Source organism: Amblyomma mixtum, chromosome 1 (assembly GCF_055824585.1).
Source record: "Amblyomma mixtum isolate Tamu chromosome 1, ASM5582458v1, whole genome shotgun sequence".
NCBI classification, from domain to species: domain Eukaryota; kingdom Metazoa; phylum Arthropoda; class Arachnida; order Ixodida; family Ixodidae; genus Amblyomma; species Amblyomma mixtum.
This window is the reverse complement of record NC_143012.1, coordinates 8,195,974-8,219,079: the sequence shown is the minus strand read 5'-3', so window position 1 is coordinate 8,219,079 and position 23,106 is coordinate 8,195,974. Positions and strand designations below refer to the sequence as shown.

At 45.3% G+C, this 23,106-nt stretch overlaps 2 protein-coding genes across 2 annotated transcripts; both read right to left on the bottom strand.

Moving 5' to 3' along the window:
* Positions 1-206: 206 nt before the first annotated feature.
* LOC149365403 (microtubule-associated protein 1 light chain 3 alpha-like) lies at positions 207-6,262 on the bottom strand. The gene is made up of 4 exons (XM_089542251.1): positions 6,059-6,262; positions 5,464-5,519; positions 5,264-5,370; positions 207-454 (listed from the first exon to the last, which is right to left on the bottom strand). The coding sequence occupies exons 1-4, from the start codon at positions 6,126-6,128 to the stop codon at positions 295-297; spliced, it is 393 nt and encodes a 130-aa protein (XP_089398377.1). The 5' UTR covers positions 6,129-6,262; the 3' UTR covers positions 207-294.
* A 3,744-nt stretch (positions 6,263-10,006) lies between these two features.
* On the bottom strand, positions 10,007-23,076 carry LOC149365402 (uncharacterized). The gene is made up of 7 exons (XM_089542176.1): positions 22,925-23,076; positions 21,106-21,225; positions 19,650-19,803; positions 18,106-18,199; positions 16,096-16,219; positions 13,273-14,683; positions 10,007-11,328 (listed from the first exon to the last, which is right to left on the bottom strand). The coding sequence occupies exons 1-7, from the start codon at positions 22,941-22,943 to the stop codon at positions 10,782-10,784; spliced, it is 2,469 nt and encodes an 822-aa protein (XP_089398302.1). The 5' UTR covers positions 22,944-23,076; the 3' UTR covers positions 10,007-10,781.
* Between the last annotated feature and the right edge of the window lie 30 nt (positions 23,077-23,106).

The following is a 23,106-nucleotide window of genomic DNA, read 5'->3' as shown; positions in this document are numbered from 1 at the left end:
TGCGGCTCATACACAGGTGTGGCCCTTGAGGTTTTATGGTATACAATAAAAAGGGTCGCAATCAATATATATACCTGCAAGTATTAATGAAAACTACCGACATCCTTAGAGTGTCGCACATGTTGTACGCTAGGAATTAAACGGCTGAAACAGCAGTGAGCAATACGGACAACAAGAGTCGCCACATTTCAAGCATACTTATATAATTTACAAGCAGAACAAATAACCACTTTACTAAAAGCTCTTAGGTGGGGGGCAGGGGTTGGAGGAAAGGGGAGCAGTTAGTGCATGTGTTCAGCCGAAGACCTCTTGCGAAGCATATGTCATGTACAGGAAGCCGTCTTCGTCCCGTTCTTGGGCGTAGAGGTCACCAATGGTTGCTGACACGGGCGCCATGTTGTTCTGGTTGATCAGGAGGAAGAACGCTTGGCTCGGGTGCAGCTCCAGGCGTCGCCTGCAGTGCACGCACAGTGTTGTAAATAAGAGACAGAAAAAAAAAAGGGCCATGCAGACACGGACCAAGCGATGCCCATACAATTTCGCCTTGTCTTGCGCATGAAGTGCGTTTACCTTTCACTGCAAGTCGGTGAACACTCAAGTGCAAGGCTCTTTACTGTTCCTCCACTGCGACTCCATGTGACAAAATAACTGCACTGTGGCAGTCACTTAGCAAACTAATGAATGTTGAACCAGCCAGTTACCAAGAATAGCAGTTTCATTACTGCAAGTGTAAGACTGCACTGCATAGCTATTATCATTATGTTATCGAATTTGTCTTCATTGTTCCACTGACAGAAGAAGTGTTTCTATCTGAGAAACAAAGTGCAGATACAGTAAAACCCGAATATGACGAACTCAGATGAAACAAATTATGCTTTATATCGAACACTCGGTAGTTCGTGCAGCATTACGCATGTAAAATGTATTTTTTATAATGAAGTACATATTGAAGAAATCAAAGTCCGAGTGCTTGCGATCAAACACCAAATACCCACCAATGTGTGCTGCTGCCCTGGCTCTGAGCTCTGTGAAACCTCATAAACGCAGGAGGAGTGGAAGCAGCCCTTTAAAAATCGTGCCGTAGACCAGCCATGCTTTGCAGCCCTTCTATTCCGCAGCCACCTACCGCGTGAACAAGTATGCGTGAGCAAATCCAGACCTATCGCGCTGACTTCGGGCTCGGCAGCCTACGTACGCTACGAGATGCCGTCCTCCGAGCTTTCTTTGTGTTCGCGAGTCGCACTGCTCTTCTTCTCTCTCGACTTCAGCTGTGCCTGCATTGCTGCACACTTACTTTCCCGCGCTTCAGCCTGCAAGATGACGATGAAACAGCGGCAAACCCTGCTGCCTTCAGACAAACTTGAAATTATTCGCCAAATCGAATATCGAGATTCTGAGGAGTACACTAAGTACCATCTTGAAAAAAAAAAAAAAAAATTGGCAATCCGAGTCAACACACAAGACTGCCAAAGTGCTGATGGCTGCCGCCTCGTGCCTGGTAAGACGCGAGTTGAGACAATTCGGAACTGCTCCCATCATGCTGAACTGTGTCTTGAGTGCGGTGCACACAGTGCAAGATGATAGTAACGTTTCCACGATGAGGGAAGAACTCACTAACGTTCTAGGCACTCTGCCAACAGAAGTTGACTTTGAGGATTTTTTGACGGTTGATGATAGCCCCCGCCTGACGTTTCACAAAGCCCCTTCTGCTGCCGATGTGCTGTGACAATACTGCTTGGGAATACAGGGAAGCGGACTGAATTTCATTGAAATGATGTCATGTGTCGAAAATGAGATTCTCATTGATCAGGCTACACGCACTGTTCCAAGCGAAAATCACTGCCTCCTTCAAATAGGTGCATATTTCTCACCAATAAATTACTTGTGAACTCGATTATTCATGGTGAGCGGCAAGTTTTTCTTTTTCTGTCAGCGCAATTTTGCTCCACTGCTCACAACTTCCTGTATAACGAATTTGATACTGAAATTCACTGAAGTTTGTTAAAAGTGGGTTTAGGTATAGCGAATTACTCTATATACTGAACAAATCACAATCAATCACGCTGTTCATAACAACTGAGTTTAACCGAATACATGGGTTGATTTCATTACTCAAAACACAGGAGACAATCCAACCACAATATACAGCCACAGCACTGGGAAATTCCATATGCCTCTATTTAAGCGGGATACAGACAATGAAGCATGGACCAGCTTTTGCCCACTGGTTAGACAACTCAAGTCCCCCTTCCGGCCTGTGAGGTGTTAGTTGGGATAGCCTTATGAAGGCTAGTACCATGTCGAAGGGTCATGAGCATGCATAATCCGCTGATCAGGATGTTCACCAATGTGACCAGGTTGACTGGAAGTGGGACGCCACGTGTGACGCCTAATTGATGGGTGAAAACTGGTTTCATGGTCCGTCATTTGAATCTGCCTTTATTGGCACAGCTGTTAACACCCTACACATGTAACAACAAGAACTACAGAATGCAGCTGCCAGGTTTGGCCACTGCTCAGATATCCGTAAGCCTCCACAGCCCAGAGACTGTCAGTCGTCCCGTCACCACAAGCTCAGCTGCATTTTCAATCCAGAAACCTTCACAACACTGAGCAGGCAAAAAAACATTAATTTCACAGCACACCTCATTTTCCATAATGCTAAGTAAACTTCAATCAACCTACTGGAATGTGTTGAATATACTCCAATATGTATAAGTCCAATACAACAAGACTGCAGGCACAGCTGCCATGGAAAAGGGTTTGGTCCAATAGAAAGCTTTTCTTGGCTACTTTTGGAACCTGCGCTGCCATGAAGTAGAGCTAGTCTCACTATTTTGTGCCCCTTGACAAGCTTTTACAAAGATAGAAGTTACTGCAATCACATTAGTGCGATTATGATCAAAAAATACAACAGGCTTGCGTCGTTTGATGCCTCTAGAGGAGGTTCCAAATGAAAGTAGTTGGTGTGATCATGCTTCACAAGTGGCGGTCAGTGGCGGTCATGTCCATGTGTTTCAACGTGTAGTAAACCACCTTTAAGTGCTTTTTGCATCTGTAGCAGTACTGTATATACACTGAGACAGCAATGAAGAGATGAAGGCTCTAACTTTACCACGCGTCCCAGAGAGGTCACCACCCTGTGTATACTAGACATCATATTGCCACATAGCATTGTAGTGCCCGTTCGTTCGCGCAAGGCAGCAGGAAAGGGGTGTTATCATTTTTGATCGTGACGCGAGAAGCGACCGGACTAATCTCGATTGTTCACAGCCATGAACAGCTGCATCTACTTGTTTCTAGATTACTCTAGATGATCTCGACCTGTTATCTCGAAGTTTCCTTGCCGGCTTTAAATTGAACGATGCCGCGAGCAGCGGGCATTCGTAGATCGACGATTGACGAGCACGCTTGTTGCTTACGCCGCCACCGAGTGATTCAGTTCTTTTGCGGGCGCAAGTCAGCCCTAATAAAGAGCTTCGTTTGCAAGTATTTCTGGTGTCTTCCTGACCTCTGGACTGCCGTCACTAGAACGTGACATCTGGTGGAAGTGCGGGGTAGCCTTCCAGGTACCGGACAACCCCTGCAAGTCGTGATGCCAGCCCTTCGAGTTATTCACCGGAGGAACTGACTCCAGTCTACCACGCAGCCTCTGGAGCCTCCAGCCATGACTTACGCCGCAGCAGTGCACCGTCCTGCACCTCGACGACGGGACCCAAGCCCCTATCGCCATTAGCCAGCTGCGCTGGAGCGCCGCCTTCTCGCCCCAACTCGCCCGTCCTACAAGCGTCGCACACGGCCGAGGAAATGCGACGAGTGGAGAACACCCGACCAGCGCCGCCCGCTATGCTTCCACTGCAGCGAAGCCGGTCACATTCTCCGGTACTGCCCATACAGGAGAATGTGCATCCGAGGGTTCTCTTACGACGCCCCACGACCCCGACCCGGCCAGCGACCAGCCGAAAACGAAGAGTTCTTGCGTCGGGAAGAATGCTCATCGCCGAGCCGCCTGAGCGCAAGAACTAAGGTCCTCCATCCACGAAAACACAAGACTATGCCTCAACTACGACGAGAACTACGACGACCCTACGACGACGATCCCGACGACCGACAACAACTACGACGACGAAAATTACGATGACACCGACGACGACGACACGGCCAGACTTGAAGCTTTACCGCTGCACTTAAACCTTATTATGAACGCTAAAGGACTCGAAGTTCGCATTCTCCGTGTTTATTTTCGTTTTAAAGCATCGAGACGATGCTTCTTTGGGAGGGAGGTAATGCCACGTAGCATTGTAGTGCCCGTTCGTTCGTGCAAGGCAGCAGGAAAGGGGTGTTATCATTTTTGATCGCGACGCGAGAAGCGACCGGACTAATCTCGATTCTTCACAGCCATGAACAGCTGCATCTACTTGTTTCTAGATTACTCTAGATGATCTCGACCTGTTATCTCGAAGTTTCCTTGCCGGCTTTAAATTGAACGATGCCGCGAGCAGCGGGCATTCGTAGATCGACGATTGACGAGCACGCTTGTTGCTTACGCCACCACCGAGTGATTCAGTTCTTTTGCGGGCGCAAGTCAGCCCTAATAAAGAGCTTCGTTTGCAAGTATTTCTGGTGTCTTCCTGACCTCTGGACTGCCGTCACTAAAACGTGACAATATAGTACACAGTCAAACAACCGAAAGGCAGCAAACAATACTATGTTTCGGTGCCCAGACTATCACAATCTTAATGTTTGCAAAAATCAGTGTCACAGTTTACACTCTGGGTCTTGGGACGCTGTATTAGGCTAGCACAAATGACGTCCCCAATTTCATTGTCCCATTAAATCGCTGTAGTAGTCCTATCTCCCAAACCCTGTCTAACGAAAAGAAACAATATCAGAAATACTTCCCCATGCTTACCCTGGTTTCATAGACCACTGGATGCGTTTGTACAGGTCTGAATGCTGTTTTTTTTTTAACTGTATATATTTGATGCGTGTTTTTGCCTGCTGTGATGTTTTGCTTTCCACGTGTTGCTGCTAAGGCTCTGCAGACACCAAAATTTTGGCATGATTTCAGTTTTAGCTACCAAATGCTGGCTATAACGTCGCAGACTGGTTAAAACAATGATAAGGTCATGTCGGGCTTTTGGATTATGGGGGTTTAACGTCCCAAAGAGACTCGGGCTATGAGGGACGCCTTCAGTGCTATGAGCACTGAAGCTATGAGCTGTCATAGGAGTACGCTTCAGTGTTCTGATTACAGACATACCTGATTATCTTTACCAGCTCGGCCATGGTGATGTGGTCCGGCACTAAATACTTTGTTTTGTCGATGATAGGTAGCTGTTTCTCTCCCGGGTACCGCTCTATGATTACCTATCAGGGAAAAAGAGAGAGAGACAATATAAACATGAATCATGCAACGCTACGCCGTGCTGAGATATGAGCGATTGGAGCAAGGGTACTTACGGGAACTTTGGACGGGTGCTCGTCGCGTATTGCGTCCACATCCCTCTTTCGCTGAACTGCATTGGAAAACGGTCGCAGTTAGTCGAAAGAAGGCCAGTTGTTAAAAATATAAATAGGCAGGGGGACATACGTAATCAAAGCGTAATTATGAGAACATGAAACGGTCGACAGCAGAGTTGCACGCCTACAAAGCGTTACGACATGCAACAGACGCACACGCACACAACTCAGAAACATGTCCTTTGTGTCAGAGCAGCACCCTCACTTGGCCACACGAATGTCTGCGATGCAGTCTACAGTAGCATAACTTGGTTAGGAAGTTCGAAATCACCACTGTCCTCATCGAATCTAACCGTCCGCGCATGAGTCAGTACTGCGCATAGTCGTGGTACTGCGTTGCCTCGGAGTTACTACACAATAAATCCCCGTCGCTAGGGTGTCAACAGGTCGAAACAAAGGCAAAAGAGACGAAGCAAGGAAGCATGATTGCGAGACACAGCCTTGTAACTCGAATTCAGCTTAGCATGACACATGCATGGTGGCGAAAGCTTTGTTGTCAAGCGCATACCTGACAGCGAGGCTGCCATATACTCACAGAAACTGCGCCGTTCCTTGAACATCCTTAGCCTGTGGGCGGCGATGTCGTTTTCCACGAGTCCACTCATGAGCGTCCCAGAGCCCCTAAGAGTCAATTTTAGTTTCCAGTGACACAGCCAAGCAAAACGGCCTTCTAACTGGATCAACGCAACACCACACACACGCAACAAAGATAAAAATGGCAACCGTCAGAATATTCTTGCCCGTTATTTTGTCAGCAGTGACGTCCTGTTTCAAAAATCATGATGATGATGATGATCATGGTGATGGAACATGGAACATACCGTGGACACGGTATGTGCCATCGTTTTTGAGGCAAGAACAACAACAACAATTTCACCGCTCGCTTGTGGGAGAGTTTTCATCAGCAGGAAGACCGAATCCTGTGAAATTTAGGCAAGTACTGTTAAGAGAAGCATTAATGGTCAGTTCAAATGGCACAAATCTCTTACCATGCGGCTTTCAATCGAGGCTTTCTCAGGTCCACGAGGTTCCACGGTTTCGCGCCCACTGCTTGCCGAGTAAAAATAGTAGCTCGAACCTAGTTTTTTTCTCTTAATTAAAAACATAGCTACTACAGTAGTACTCGCGCATACTGCATAGAACTAACTTTGCTTCTTCAACGAAGCCGAAGCTATGGCAGGCAATGCTTCATCTGCTGTAAGTAGGGACCCTACTGTAAGGAACACTGCTGAACTGAGGACAAGTACATTCAGTTATTGTTCTCAATAATTTTTTTTCTGGCAGCAAAAGACGCATTTATCTGAGAGCAAGTAAGTTCAAACTCACGACCACTCGTGTTGTTCTCACCGAAAAGGCCAGTTTTGGGTGATGTAGCGTAGCTTCAGGTATCTACGTACGGTGCCACCTGCACTTGTGTTTCGTTTTGTGGCCTTTTCTAGCTTAGTTAAGCTGTTTTACTAGCCAGCATGCCAACCTGCATTTGTCTTCAGTGCCCTTTAAAGGCCATCACGTAGTCATTTCAGGTCTTCACCATCTAGGCTGCTGAGCACTCAACAGCTTCAGACGCATCGCTTAATTCTGTTGCTGTTCCCGCCGTAGCCGATCGCGCGTAACGAAGCATACTTGGGAAGTTGCACTGGATAACCGGGGCTCCCCTTATCCCAGGTGCTCACCTTGCCACCCAGTTACATGACCCACGAGGAGCACAAGTCGAAGGCTCTCGCATGGCACGCTCTCTCCGTGGACTTTTCATGATGAAAGAAACTAAGCAATGGGTTCACGAGCGCGACGTCCTCCCCATCTCTTCCACACAGAGGTTTAAAAAAAATTTGCAGGTTTTGGTCAACAGATGTCTCCAAACACCGGCAAAGAGACACCAGCTGACACCAACAAGATCCTGCCGAGCTGTCCATCACCCAGTCAGCGGACTTGGTCAGGCAGAAGATCGCTGTCAGCCAGACCACATACGTCATGGACCAACATCACATAAACGTTTAGACCGTGAGTGCTGTCGTGTGAAGACCCAGCAGGCCTGCGGGCCTCAAGTTATAGTGCTAAATAAAGTTTCCCCGCTCACCACCTGGTCGCTGGCACCAATTTGCTCTGCATCAGGGGCTGCCCTCCGATGCTTCCCATGGGCCCTCACTCAATTCATCCAATCTTTTATGGACAATGCTCGTAGGGTCCACTTTTTTCCCTTTCTACATGGATCTTGCAAGATCTGCCAGCTTCAGCCTCAGCACATCCTCTCACCCTAATCGAATCCCTATCCCCAACCCAGCTTTTACCAGCCCAGCCTGCCTACGACTGCACTCTCCGGCATTTGGAAAGTGCCACCCTGCTTGGAGGTTTGGACGAGCTTTGGAATATTTTGGCATCGATGAAAGTTTGGTGTACACTGCCACTACCAGCTGCTAATTCGCACGTACAGATGTCCTGCGAGGTGGCAAAGGCCTTTGCCACCTTGCCTCTCTCTGGAGCAGGACCCTTACTTTCAAGTTCCTGACGACAGCTGGTACCTTACACGCAATTAACATATGCATGCATAGATTACTGCCAAGGAGTGATTTTCAGTGTCGGCACACATGCCTACATAGAAGAATGCCAGTAATGGATGGCAAGCGACAGGTTACCCACTGATTTTCCTATCAGGAGCAATCAGATCGCATGAACAGTGTAGCTGTTAGCCTTCCGCTTTTGACAGCAGGCTGGTAATATTATTCCAGTCTCTCTAGCCACATTTCATCTGAGAGGCAGCTGCTTGCGCTTCAGTAACATGTGCAATTCTCAAGCATGGCACTGGAAAGTCCAGAGGTCGGAGGAAGAGGTTGGGAGACCACCCTACTTCCCAACCTCTGTTGGGCACATCTGACACGAGGGCGTGCCCGAGGCATCAAGCCAAATGTTTCATTTTGTGTGGCAGTGATCAGACGAGTAGCCTTTCCCATTACACCTGCCAAGTATCTGCAGCTACTTCAGTAGTAGTAAGTAAGTGGTTTAATAAACATAGCAAATGGAAGGAAAAGATTTTTGCTGGCGTCGGCATCTGCCATGGCTATGGGAAGCATCTGAGCTGGGGCAGCGGAAATAAAGGATAGCAGACAGTGTGCAGAAGTGAAATGTGAAGAAGTGTGAAGAGGTGAGGGGACAGTTAGAAAGAATAGCGGGAGAGATACACTGGGCAATAAATTATTTACATATTAACATATATATACAGGTCGCATGCGCGTGCTGAACTTGCTAAAGTAGCATGCAAGCACATGCGCACGACACAATGCACAGTACCAGCTGCTTCAGGCCAAAGCTACTGACTTGTATATGTTTCCAGCAAAAAATGGCTGGGGTTCAACGTGGCTTGAACCTAGTTATACGAGCAAAAGCTCTGTTAATGAGGCTGTGAAACCCTGCTTGAAGGGATTCCGGCTAAACGTCAGGTGAATTCTCTGTCTCATAGATGCTGACTCAAAAAGAATTATACGTATCAGTACATAGGAACAGGAGTTATTCAATGAATGAATTTCAAAATGCAAGCAAACAAATGCTGCCCTCAACTCAATTTTTACGGTGCTTCTCATTCCCATTTCACTTTCCACATGACGCCACTGGGTGGGATCAATCAAAACAGCCTATCTGAGCACGTTGCGGAAGTTTGCACACCATAGTTGCCTGTTTGCTGTAACTCGTTCTTTCCAAGGCTGGCAGCATCATTTCCATGGTTACAAAAACCACGTGGACGCCCAGCTGGTACAGCGATGCTCCATCGTCCCGTTGACGACATAGAAGGGAACACTGATCAATGGCCTTCCCTGGCTTATCTAAACTTGAGATATTACAACGGAGTGACAATCTGCTTGAGATATAGTTGATACATTTAGCATAGTGCATACTGTTACCACTTGCCGCATGCCGTGGCCCGCCAAGACAAACGTGCTGATTGGTTGCAGCGAGCAAGGTGTGCGTAATGTTGTCGGGAACGCAGCGCCATCTGGTGTCCTCAGGGGAATCTTTGAATGTGCAGTGACATCTCGTGGTACACGCTGTGCTAAAAGCATCTACTTTAACCATGTCCTGCCACTGCGCATGCACCAATTAGTCCTGACGTGGCAGGCAGATGCACTGTTGATGGGAACGTAGTGCCACTTGGCGTCATCCCTCCACAAGCTGATGATGTGCAGTGGTAAATGTGAAATGAATGGCTTTTTTCTTTGCATCCTTCCTTGACACCCTAACAAATGTTTGTAGAATGCAATGGCTCAATCAGATATCTTCTGTCAAGCCGTTCTCAGACACATAGAGAGTAGCCATAAGTGGTGTGTGCTCGGTCATAGATGTGTACACAGAGGTGCAAAGTCCTTCGATGCAAAACAATAGCCAGAGCCTCTGGTGGTACTTTTTTTTTTCGTTTCACTTACAGTACTTTGCAGTGCTTTTACGTAAAGCAAGCATGTTGGTTTTGTTGATCTAATATAAAAAGGCAAGAATGTGACAAAATGTAGTATCTTCATTTATTAACAGAATATTTACTGTTTGTCCAATCATCAAGCTCCCACCCCATAATGTCACATCCAATGCTAAAGCTAAAAACTGCCACTGTGTGGCGACACCATCATCGCCATGAATTTGTTGTTGCAAACTAATTAAAATATTAAAAACCAAAATATACGCAGTATGACTGATGTTAATAGCATCACTATAACTCACTATATGCAACCAACAGGTAAAGCAATACTGATTTTGTGTTCCCTGGCCCCTTTAAGCATGGCCTCCGCTGTCTCAAATCAAATGTCAAGGTCAGGTACCCAGTGTTCATACTACCATAGCTTGGGCCATACTACCACGCAGTTAAGTTTGGTTTGACCTTGTGAGGCATTGAAGGTCATTGCCTCATTCACATCGAAATCAGAAGTTGTACCCCGAGGAGTGGAGCTCTCGCTCTAAAATAGAGCACCTGCAGCAACTGACCGCGAAGTTAGCCACTGATGTCGCACTTCAAAACCTTCGGCATGTAATGTAAAATGTGTAGAGAGGAGCCTGTTGATCCGCTAAGCAATACATATATTCAAAGAAATCCTCCGTACAGATGCAAAAGCAGACACACAGTCCAATGACCTAAATTCAATTTAGAGTGTGCACAAGGCAAGAAGTGCGCCACCGTTCTGATATGTGCCCTCAAAGGCACAGTCTGTTTCAGAGTACTTCAAAAAAGGGCACTGATGCTACAAAAAATGCGCTCCACGATAACCAAACAATAGCTATGGTCACCACCTTCTGCATACAGAACTTGCGTCCCCACTTTTTTTGCTGTTTTCTTCTTCCACTGTCCTCTCGCCAGATGAACACTCAGCATCTTTCTCAAGCTGCACGTTCTTTCTCAGACAGGACACCAGGTGGGGGACACACCTGGACAGCCAGAGTTCAGAGGCGTAGCCTGGAATCTGCATCCAGTTGGTGGTGCGGTGTCGTTTGTAGATGTGATTCCCAAGCAGCTCTGCGTATTCATCCTTGCTGAGGTGGCATGCCTTGTTGGGAGTGATCTTGCTCGAGCTTTCCTCTACCTTGTTCACAACCCAGCAGGCCATGGCTGCAGCCGTTTCGTAGCTCACTGGTGGCATCTTGTTCGGGTACATGAAGTTGTGTCCAACTTGCCAGCGCTGAACCGCACGCTCCCAGGGCGGGAGACTAACTTCCCGCTCACAAGGCTTGAAAGCCACTTCCGTTGCAGATGTCTGTTTTCTGGTTTTGCCCTTTCTCTTTCGTCTGGAAACCGCCTCTGGCCACTCAGCATTACCGAATTGCTTGACAGCACTGCAAGGAACCAAGCAAATTGAACCTTGTTGATCGCCTACGAAGAACACAAAGCACTTGCCTATACCTTGGCTCAAATTTTATGCAAAGCAGCCAAAGCTACAGCCAATCAGGGAAGCAGACATATACTTTGTTATGCACCGCTACATGTTAGAAACATGTATAGGAACCTACACATTGCAAATCCAACACTCAATGTCTAAAATTGTGATCTGCACAGAATCATATGTATGTATCTTCTAACTGCTGCATCAATCACACGTCTGCACTTTCCACTTGTTTTTGTGGACAAAAGGGCAAGAGATTCCATAAGTCATCACAAAATTACTTCTATTTTTGTCTCCGTTCAATACACTATCGTAGTAAGTCAAACAAAAATCACACAAAACAAAAAAATTTAATACCAATGGATGAATTTAACCGATGTCTGTTAAAAATTCCTATAGCTAGGATATGGTCAGTGATATAAACCTTCAAAGTATGTTCGCCATGTTAGATTCCTTTTACTGTGCAAACGAGCATGTGATGTCCACAATGTGCTGCCAGTATCACCAGTCAGTCTGCTACAGACCAGAAGCAAAGCCTGATGGTGGCAGCACAAATGCAGTGGATTCAAGCAAGAGCTGTGGAAGTTCACAGACTGCATATACCAGCCATTTTAGCGAAGGTGAATCAGAATTTAAAAAAAATACTAAGTGGTTTGAAGTACTGAGATGGTTTCAGCAGCACTGCAATACCAGTGTTGGCAGACATCAGAAAACAGGTTAATCATGTTAACTTGTAAGCTGGTTAACTAAATTTCAATGGTTAACTTTTTGGCTCCAGCAGTTAGACACCTGGCTGCAAATGGAAATTTGTAGCTGGCAGTAAGCAACAGCCATATCACTTTTTAGAATTCTGAAAATGCGATTACTCTGGACAGTATGGCAAAAATTTTCGCCACTGCGCACCTTTTTTGTAGTAATAGCCAGAATAAGTAACAGCCATAACTCTAGCAATAGCCACCCCGCCACGGTGGCTCAGTGGTTATGGCACTCGGCTGCTGACCCAAAAGATGCAGGTTCGATCTGAGCCGCGGCGATCGAATTTCAATGGAGGCGAAATTCTAGAGGCCCGTGTACTGTGCGATGTCAGTGCACATCAAAAAGCCCCAGGTGGTTGAAATTTCTGGAGCCTTTCACTACGGCATCCCTCATAGCCTGAGTTGCTCTGGAACGTTAAACTCCCTTAAACCAAAACAAACTAGTAATAGTCATACAGCTATAAGTAATAGACATTTCACTTTTTGGAATTTTGAAAAGGTGCTTACTCTGGGTGCTATGGTACAAACTTTCGGTACTGCACGCCTTTTTCGAAATGAGCGCGTCTTTGGCACGTGTAAGCCATGTCAATCTCTATACATCGCTACATGACACATATATCACATTAACTTTTTCTCTCCTGTGTGGGCTGGAGCAGCGAGCAGCGGTGAGCACCGCAGCGCGGGCGGGACAGAGAAGATCGCGAGGCGTGCGTACCACGGAGGGACACGCAGTGATGGCTATCCCTTCGTGCTGCATGATTTTCGAAAAGGCCGTAAGGCGGCCAAAATTTGCTGTGCTACATTACTGATGGAAGTTGCATGTTGAAATTCTAAAAAATAAAAGGAATATGGTTATTACTAACAGCCGTCTAAAAATCTCCAATTGCGATCTGGCGCCTAACTGTTGCAGTCAAAAGTTAACTTTCGGAAATTAGGTAACGTGATTAACCTGGTTTTCTGATGTCCGCAAACACGGGTATTACTGTGTCGCAGAGGCCAACTCAATATTTCAAAACGTCTATCTGTATGAATGAATGAATGAATAAATAAATAAATCACAAAATAAGAAAGCAGGATTTGACAAAGCACTTTCTCCCGGGGATAACCTCACTACACCTTACAACGCAACAGCTGCTCCATACCTTTTGCAGTTTCCTGGAAGAACAGCAGGTTGCGTTGCCTCCAGTGCCGGATGGCCTTCTTGTGTGCTCTCTTCCATTTCTGTTCTTTCTTCCCTTTTGAGTTTCAATTTTTTGCCACCTAGTTTAACTGGCTGCTCATTAGAAACACTGGCTTCAGCCTCCTTCCATTTTTGTTTAGACTCGCCTTTTGCTTCCCCCTTGGATTCAGCCTGTTCTTGTTGCTCCTCGGGCGCAGTTCTTTCATTTCCATCCTTTTTCTTCTTGCGCTTATATTTTTCAGGTGCACAAGGGTCCAAGCATGGCTCGAAAGCCCCTGTATTCACTTTCTCGCTACTGCTTCTAATCCCTATAGCCTTGTCTGCTTCACCTTCAAGCCCGTCTTTTTCAGCCTGGTCACCACCTGACTCTCTTTTCAACCTCTTTGGCTGTTTCACTGCACTTTCGAGCTCCTCAGAAGAGGCTGATTTGCCCAGGTGTAGACCTCTGCCTCTTTGATCTCTTGTGACATCAGTGCCAGTCTCGCTGGTGCCCTCGGCTATCCTCCGTTTCTTTTTAACCTTCTTCTCTACTGCTTGCTCTTCTAGCAGGTCTGTCTCAGCGGAATCATCACAGGGCGTTTTCCTCGCTTTTTTCTTACACTGCTGCTGAGCAGCACATTTCAACTCTTCGGAGACTGAAACAGCTGCTTCATCAGACTGTTCACTGACGTCAATACCAGTCTCACTGGTTTCCTCGGCTGTCCTCCGTTTCTTTTTAACCTTCTTCTCTACTGCTCGCTCCTCTAAAGGTTCTGCCTCAGCTGAATCATCATCACAGGGTGTTTGCCTTGCTTTTTTCTTAGAATGCTCCTGAGCAGCGCACTTCAACTCTTCAGAGACTGAAACAGTTGCTTCATCAGACTGTTCATTGACATCAATACCAGTCTCGCTGGTTTCCTCGGCTGTCCTCCGTTTCTTTTTAACCTTCTTCTCTACTGCTCGCTCCTCTAGAGGTTCTGTGTCAGCTGAAGCATCATCACAGGGCGTTACAGCGTCACCTCGAGATGCCTTTCGTCTTTTTTTGACACTTGCTACCTCAAATTGCTCTACCTCTGCATCCTCCGTTCTGGTGAAATTGTCAGGCGACTTCCGTTTGGACTTCTTAGGCTTCCGCGGTGCACTGTCCGTCTCCTCCGCGGCAAGAACGGTTGTGCCTTCTAGCGTGCTCTCCTCAAATGCGTTTTGAGTTGACTTTTGTCTCATTTTTTTTCTGCTCTGCTTCGAACCCTCCTGGTCATCTAGGCAGGAGAAGCGCGTGCAAGCATCCGGGGGCACATCTTCTTGTGGAGCCGCCTCAGCACCTTCTTTCTCGGATATGTGGTCACCATTTTCTGTGTGGTGAGAGGGCTGCCCATCTTTGTTCCCGATGGAACCTAGGCAAGTGTAAAGGGTGGCACCATCAATCAAGAGTCTCTAGAGGCGCAGTCTCACTCTCAATACTCATCCAAACGCGCCGGAACCTTAAAGGGCATTCAGGACGAATTGAAGTTGTCCAATATCACTAGATTAACACAATTTAGAGACAAAGGGGCTATTTTGACTGAAAAATCAAGCTTTCGTAAAAAGAAATGAGTAAAAAATAAAAAGCAGCTGTCACTGCCACAGGCTGTTTTCACACGTAAAATGTGAGGAGATGAATGCAGACTTTTGTAGCAGATCTCTGAGGCCAGACAACACCATCACTCACTACGAAATGGTTATTACAGAGTCCTTCTCGGTCTTGATGCCATGAGTTTGAGTCAAGTGGCAGCAAAAAAGAGAATGCGTGATTTTTAAATCCAATTTTCTGACTAATAAGTGTGATCTTTTACTTGTGAGCAAACATTGCCAAAGCAGCCAAAAAGGGCCAAACAGCTGATTTTCACTTCGATTGTTCAACTAAGACTTCAAATGTCCTAGCTGAATGACTGCAGCTAAGGTTTACATTAAATTTGAAAAAAGTTGCTTTGAATAACTGCCAGCTTAGACAAACACTGAACGGGGAAGTGCCGCTGCTATACAAGGCAATACAGGACCCACTCAGTGGAAACAAGAATAAAAGATTTAAGCATGGACGATGTGGGAAAACCATGAAAAAAATCTTGAAGTTTAGTAGATATAATTAGACTGCAGCACTGAAGAAAAAGTGCGTAATGGGACGAAAAGCTTTCTTAACTTTTGGCATTGTGGTCATCCCCTACTTATGAAAATTTCTAACTTTTAAACCACACTATTTTCACACACCATCATTTAAAAAAAAAATAAGTTGTCATTACTATATATTATTTTTTTTCTAATTAAAAATAGACTTTTTGGCTCATTACGGCTAAGTTGCTGTTTATTTCGCAGCAAAAGAATCATTCATTGCTGAGAGAATTTGATTTAAAGATAGCAATATTTTTTGCCTGCCTGCCACTTGATTCAAACTCAATACAAAAAAATAAAAGATACAAAACATGCCTCCGTGACCACTGTTCAGAAGTAAGTGAGTGGCAGTATTTCTTAGCCTCAGAGATTTGCAACTCACATCACCAGTTTTTTTATGATAAAGAGCCAGTAGTTACTAATAATAGTACTAGTAGTACTAGCAGTAGTAGTAGTAATAGTTACTAATAGTAGTTACTAACAATTCCTAGCTTATAAAAGCCTCACTTTGAGTGATCACAGCCCCTTTATCATTACAACACGGTAAGCTAGTGACACAAGTCAACTTCAATCTTTTCTCAGTGCTCCTAACGCTGACCTATTGCACTGCTTGAGTGCAGCAGAGACACCATGACAAAATGATGCAAAACAGTGTCCATACCTTTTTGGCGCCTCAATGCCTCCATGCGCTGAGTGAAGTACTCTTGGTAGCTCAAGCTGCTGGTATGTGTTTTAACACCGGACAGATTTTCTTCTTCTTTCGTTTCAGTCTCTGGTACGCTTTCCTGCCACAAAGATGCAGAACGACCTTAGCACACAAATTATGACAGACTAGTCAGCTTCAGTCCAGATCAGCGATTCTTCTTATTGAACTCTTCATAAAGCCTCAGACGAGGCATTACGAATGTCTTACAGAGGTTTCCTCCAGGTCATGAAACTTCTGTGTAATGCCAGAGCCTTTCAATACTTTTACTGGTCCTAACGCTTTGCCACAAGTGTGACATGGGGACAGAAGTTGCCACTAGGGGCGCATCTGAGCATCTAAGGGCATGGAAGCAGAGTCGGCACAGATGTTTTACAGCGTGCATCACAGTTAAGACTGTTCATGGTGCTTTTCGAGCTGGATTACATCCAAGTCATTTGTATGGCTGTGTAAGGCTTGGCAAAACCGAAACTCAAGAAACTCATTGAGTTTCGGTTGGCAAATGAGTTTCGGTTGGCAATGAAAAATGGATGCTATTTCTGCTGGACGATATATTGCCACATGAAATGATGTTTTTTCTGGATTTCACTGTGCACTGTCAAGATTTCGACAGCTGACTATCACTACCATACATCTGAGTTCACTCGAATAGGTAGAATTCATGCCGAAGTACTGCGTTCGATAGCTGTATTGTGGCATTCATGTGTGTGCCCTTTGAAGAATGGTAATGGGAAGTGTTCCGGAAAAATAATATACCAGAGTGAAGCTGCTTCTAGAAAGCCAAGGCTGAAAATTTCACTCCAGTTAGGTGATGCAGGAAAACAACTACGCACACAACCAGTGTGGAAACATCTGACAATGTTCTCAAGTAACGCAAGGCTTTGCGAGCACAGTTTATGGCCTCTTCACGTCAGTAATAGCACGAAAAACATATCATGGGCAGTGGAAAAAAAAAAAATATCTGCAACAAACCTGAAGCACTTGAGCTTTTAGGCAATGACTTGCGATGTTTGGTTTGGCCATGTAGATGGTCACTAATGCGATTGTAATTTATCTGATTACTGCAATCAATTTCTTTTGTCCTCATACAGGTACCCACAATGCACATGGAAACTACAAACTGAACTCACATATGCCTGTCAAATGCCCATGACGGAGATGTACTTTTAGTTGGATATCAGTATTTTAACCCAAAGCATAAAAAAAAAACTGGACAAAGCCTTCCTGCTCTGCCCCTAGGTCATGATGTTACTAGTACGTACACTGCCCCTCCTTTCCTTGGGGGTGGGTCTGGTGACATCTTTCACTACATTTCTGGACACTGAGCACTCGTTCCCTGCTCCCGAATTCTTTTCGCCGTACAGAATCCCTGTATTAAAGAGACATTAAAATACTGTCTGCCTTGTTTAAATCAACAGCCAAAGTTGCTATACAGCAGCCAATCTATTACCAGCTTCACTGACTTACTAATTCTAGCTGAAGTTCAGTGCAAGATTTTGCACTGTTCCTGTGCATCACGTGTGCAGTAATGCCTTGTCCATTTTATGAAGGACAGGTGTGCACTCTGTTGCAAAATTTGTGCCTGTCAATGACTCCCCTCCCTGACTCGCCTCCAAGTGTGGGGATTGCAATAACAGCCATACACGTAGCAGGTGCAACACTTTCTTCGCGGCCTTCACACACAGGATATCAGTCACGGCACGCAGAATTACTGGCAAAAACTATGTGCCAATCTATCACGACAATAGTGGCCACCTTCCCTGCTGTCTTCTCGGTGTCTTTAGGTGACACCAAGCGCTGCACACCAGTCACTCCTCGCAGCGCACAAAGCTTACCCACAGCGTTACGGAGAAGCTACATGACCATTAAATGTATTGATGGACTCTGGCAATGCTGCTGACGATTTTTGTATGCCACATAGAATGACAATGCAGCATCTGATTTCTGCACTTCTTGTCACAGACTCACCTCATCATTCTTCTTCTTGCGCTTGATCACAATGGCATTCAGATCCTCCTGCTTCTTCTGGCTCAAGTCTTTTCCTCGAAGAAACTTTGAGTAGCTGCAAGTCAAGACAAAAGATTTGTGAGCAAGCACGTGTGAGGTTGATTCAGCGCAGGGGCACCCAAGCTGCTAATGCAATAACTGTTGCACAAGTAGAAATGCTAAAGAGGTTTGTAGCATTCAGTAATGCCACTGATATGTTTAGCATTCTTGCTGGAAGAAGCACTAGCTAGAGGTCATTTAGGTGGGCACTTAATCACAATGTACAATTTGAAGGCAATCAATTACCCTATACCCAAATTGTTATTGTTCCTCCCCATTTTCCTCCTAATATGTATGCACATTCTATGCACTGCCACTAAGTGCCAAAAGAAATGGAGGTGGGCACAACCATTTTCTATGCAAAAAGCTAAGCATGTGAGTGAAATTGTATAGTGTGGTAAGCCTTTTCGGAGTTTTGTATTTGTCCGAAAATTACAGCAGAAGCAGCTTGCGTACCCATCTATTGAATACTATTCACCTCAGGGCTATGCAGCCCTACTGAATTCGTAAGACACAGACTGATTTTAGGTACCAGCATTCTCTCTGCGAGTCTAGATAATGGCGTGAAAAGTGATGAGAAATAGAAGCACCCTTATCAATGCACTATGCCGGTGTGAGGATGCTAATGTTACACTTTTCCTCCCCTATGCACACTTCAATCTACTTTTGTACTTTACAATCACACCAAGGCTTTCGTGAAAAAGCATGTCATCTACAGTCAAATTTCAAAACAGCTTCTGACACAAAGACATAAGGAGAGTTCCAGGGATGTGAGTTGGAAAAATTTTGCGCATAAATGGCCCAGCACACGATGACATCAAAAGGAGACTATAGGCAACTGCCTCTCTTTAACCCTCCCGAACTGAATTTTTTTTTAAATTGCCGACTACGTCCAGGACAGATTTTCACTGGAAATTACCTTGGTAGTTTATAACAAAAATCAAACATAACCTGCTCAGAATTCCCTACATGTTCATTACAACAAGTTGAAATCAATTTCGGTTAATGCCAACACGGCTGTCTTTGTGTGGTAGATCTTGAACTGCGGTGTGGAGTTTGAACAGGAACTTGCTTGGCGTTGTGGAATTTCCGTTGCCTGCATCGCTACCATGTGAGGCAGTCTTTTTATCCGACAGAGAATAGACATCAGTACATCAGTTTCAGATTCATCACCGTTCCCCTCAAGCCAGAATTCTATAACCATCGTTGTCAAGAACATACGCTGCTTGTGGCCATGCTGTGACCTCTGTGTTTCCTGCCCAAAAGAGTTTATTTTCTTGCCACATAATGAAAATAATCAGAACTAAGCTTGTGTTAATACTGAGGGGTGACAGCATTTCACACAAATCGAAGCGGCCTGCACGCCCCCTAAAAAAAGAGGCGGCTAGCATCTTTAGACTCTCTCTAGAGATAAAAAAAAAATGTTAACACAGAGGGTTAACACAAACTTCAAAAGCAGTACTCACTGTACCCGACCACCAAGCTTGAAGGCTCGCTCTTCAACACTAATAAGCTTGTTCTCTATGGTCGCTGGGTCTCCGTCATTCAGCTGATTAAGGAGGCTGTCAAAAGCCTCCTGGTGTTCGACCCAACGATCATCAACTCCATTGAAGCCAATTCCTGGAATAAAGAGCAGTTATGAAAATGTGCTCAGGCAAGTCTGTGAAGAATGCAAGCACACTTGCAAATATGATGCCCAGACTGGATCAGGTAGTGTTGCTTGAATCAGAACAATGCACTACTCATAGTGTAACAGAGCTGCTCATGTACAAAGCTGCTTGATAGAATAAATGACATTATCGCCATCATAGAGAAATGCCAAATAAGCCTTTCAGACATTATGTATACGACTGTGTACGTAGAAAATTTGCAGCTTTTTCTGCGCGTGTTTTCAGATGAATTTAGCACCTCACATCACAATTAATATGCATGGCAGCAAGTTGCTTACCATTTTGATGCAGATTTCCTTGCTAGCAGTATCAATTTTTTTCCCCCTTGGTTTCTAGTGTCACCCACGTCTTAAAATCAAAAAGCAATTCCTTGAGCCAGTCCTAGGCTGCTGATGTTTTGATGTTAAAATTTCCCACTACTGTGAGGCTTTGCACACAATTTTGTGCATGCCAGTAGAAAATTAAAAGTTGGTGCTTCATATTACAGATTTAATTGGCTTTCTTGAGTCTGGGAAAATACTTCCACTGAATCGAAACATCTAGAGTTTCTGAATTGAAACATCTAGCCTGAAAACATCCGGACTGTTTCATGCTTTCCACTTAATTTTCCTCAGAAGTGAAGCTTCCCAACACTGACGTTCTGCATGCAATATTCTGAGATGGAAATGACGCCATTTCTCTGCCCTATGCACAACTATTAGCCAAGAGATGGTTTGGTTTGGTTTATTGGGGTTTAACGTCCCAAAGCGACTGAGGCTATGAGAGACGCCGTAGTGAAGGGCTCCGGAAATTTCGACCACCTGGGGTTCTTTAACGTGCACTGACATCGCACAGCACACGGGTCTCTAGAATTTCGCCTTCAAGAAATTCAGCCGCCGCGGCCGGGATCGAACCTGCGTCTTTCAGGTCAGCAGCCGAGCGCCGTAACCACTGAGCCATCGCGGCGGGTCTATTAGCCAAGAGAATAACTCTGTTTTTCTCCCAACTTCTTGTTAATGCATTAGTGAATCTACAGACAAAACAGCCCTATTTTGGCAAGGGCACAAGAAGTCATACGGTTAATGATGCTTGCCGTCGCATACATTCAGTGATGTGACTTCTCGACTAATTTGTCTACCACCCAAAAAACACGAAAAAGAAAAAAGCGAGGAAGGCTATGAAGAATGATGTCAGGACCACTGGAACAGAGATATTACCAAGAGCAGTATTCAATGTCTGCTAGTCAATGCTGCAAGCAAGCTATGCAACTAACCTTTAGTGTTCAGCTTCTTTTTCACCTGAATGAAGTCAGCGCTGCCATCCTCGTTTCTTCCCAGGCCTTTGCCCTCCCTCCAGCCCATCTGCTTCATGAGCCTCTCGCCATATGCGTAACCTGCGAGCAGCAAGCAGAACACCAAACTGACCCACAGATGACGAAACAATGGCAGGGCACATAACAAAGACATCCAAATCATTTATCAGAGCAGGCACAGGGTTTTAGCTCCCTCAAGGCTTGAACATGAAACAGGATTCAAAACAAAAGAGCACAAAGTGACTAGTGGGTAATAAAAACTCTTAGGCAATCTTTGGTGGATCGTCTGGATGCGTTAGCGTTTCCTGTTGCTGCCAATTCTGTTTAAGCTCCGCTTTAAGGCATGACGTGATAGCATCAATGGGTCAATGCCACATATGCGAAATTGGTCAATCTTTACTTTACATATATGGATGACCAAGAATCCTCATACTATTCCTGGCACAGTAGTTAAATTTAATGCACCACCCACAGCCCCTGGCAGGCGGCTGTTTTAAATGCAGCCAGCGGTGGGGCTTGTGAAACTCAGGTTGCTCTTTCCAAGCAACCTTTCACAACCAATCATTAATTTAACTGGCACCTGCCATGGTGGGCAGGTTCTGATGACATCACAAGGTTCACACCGCATCATGCATCACACCAGTTCCTCTTTCTTGCCCACAACTTTCTAATGCTAAGACATTAGTAAAGTTGAGAACCACAAGTTAACAAAGTAGACCAATCTCACAGAGCCATCTGGTACATAAGTCACTCCAGGTGCTTCAGGTTTTATCAGTCAGAGTCACAAACACTACTGTCAAAACCAAATTATGAATACGACTATCACTGCCCCTTCTTTGCCCTGGAGGACGTCTAGGAGCATTTTGTTTGTTTGACTGCTATGTCTCCGTTTCTGCTTTTAGATGTAAACAGCGATTTTCTGTACTGCGAAGTGCACGCTCAGATTGTAAAAAAATTCACAGGCACACCAAATTCCATTATGAGATGGCAATGCGACAGCATTAACAGTTAGTGATGCCGTTACCGAAAGTGCTGTAACTTCTGGTCTGTTGAGGTCACATTCCTACAGCCAAAGGGGCGATTTTTACACCGAAGACGCATTTTGGTCCCATGGAACTTCTAATCCTATCGCATTCAAATTAATGATCGCAACAATACGTGCACATGTCCAACACGCGTGTGTCAACATACCTACTCTGCCACATGCATGCGTTTCAAATGAGGATTAGAGAACATGAATTTCCACAACGTAGTTATATCGCATACGCAGACTTAAACACGCGACAAACTGACCATCTACTCAAGAGGGATTTTACTCGCTTAGCACATGACGGGTTGGAATACTCCGAAAAAACTGCATTACCCCGAGTGGCGATTACATGAGATAATATAATTGGTTGGCGCTAAATGCTCCTTACCAGCAAATGTTTCCATTCAAAAACAGAACAAAAGAAGAACAGATGATGCAGCTCACGAAACACGCTTCCGTATTGGCGAAACCAAATCCTCAAGGATTGGTAACACGCCCAAACCAGTCAAAAAATGTCGTTCGATACACTTCTCATAAGGAACGTAAATCTTTGCCTCACGCTCATAGCTTCCAATCCGCTGCAATACGGTTGGTGATTGGAGCACACACATAGCAGATCGGCACTACCAAAACGGCAGCGCTAGACGACGTCGGTGCGATGAGTTCGGTTTGAATGCGACACCGATTAATACGGAGACTGCGGGCCTGTTTTCAGTTTGAAAGCGGTGCAGACATGCAACCCTGTCTTACTTGGTCGCCTCTTCTGCATCCTGCCACTGTGTAGTCGTTCCTCAGGCGAAATAACTCAGGAAATCACGCAGCCACGGTGGACACAACACAGCACATGGCGGTCGCCATATTGACTTGATCATTTGGGTGGCTTGGCTTGAGTCAACCTTATTGGCTACTTTCTGGCTACTTTCCCCGTTTCT

Bases quoted from the DNA above. Each gene is read 5' to 3' on its own strand.
- LOC149365403 (XM_089542251.1), bottom strand. From the start codon at position 6,128: ATGAGTGGACTCGTGGAAAACGACATCGCCGCCCACAGGCTAAGGATG. The intron at 5,520-6,058 runs GTGAGTATATGG...TTTCCAATGCAG, and splicing joins CAAGGAACGGCGCAGTTTCT to TTCAGCGAAAGAGGGATGTG. The intron at 455-5,263 runs GTATGTCTGTAA...CGTGCACTGCAG, and splicing joins GAGCTGGTAAAGATAATCAG to GCGACGCCTGGAGCTGCACC.
- LOC149365402 (XM_089542176.1), bottom strand. The intron at 16,220-18,105 runs GTGAGTCTGTGA...TCTTTGTGGCAG, and splicing joins GCAAGAAGAAGAATGATGAG to GAAAGCGTACCAGAGACTGA. The intron at 11,329-13,272 runs GTATGGAGCAGC...GGTTCCTTGCAG, and splicing joins CTTCCAGGAAACTGCAAAAG to TGCTGTCAAGCAATTCGGTA.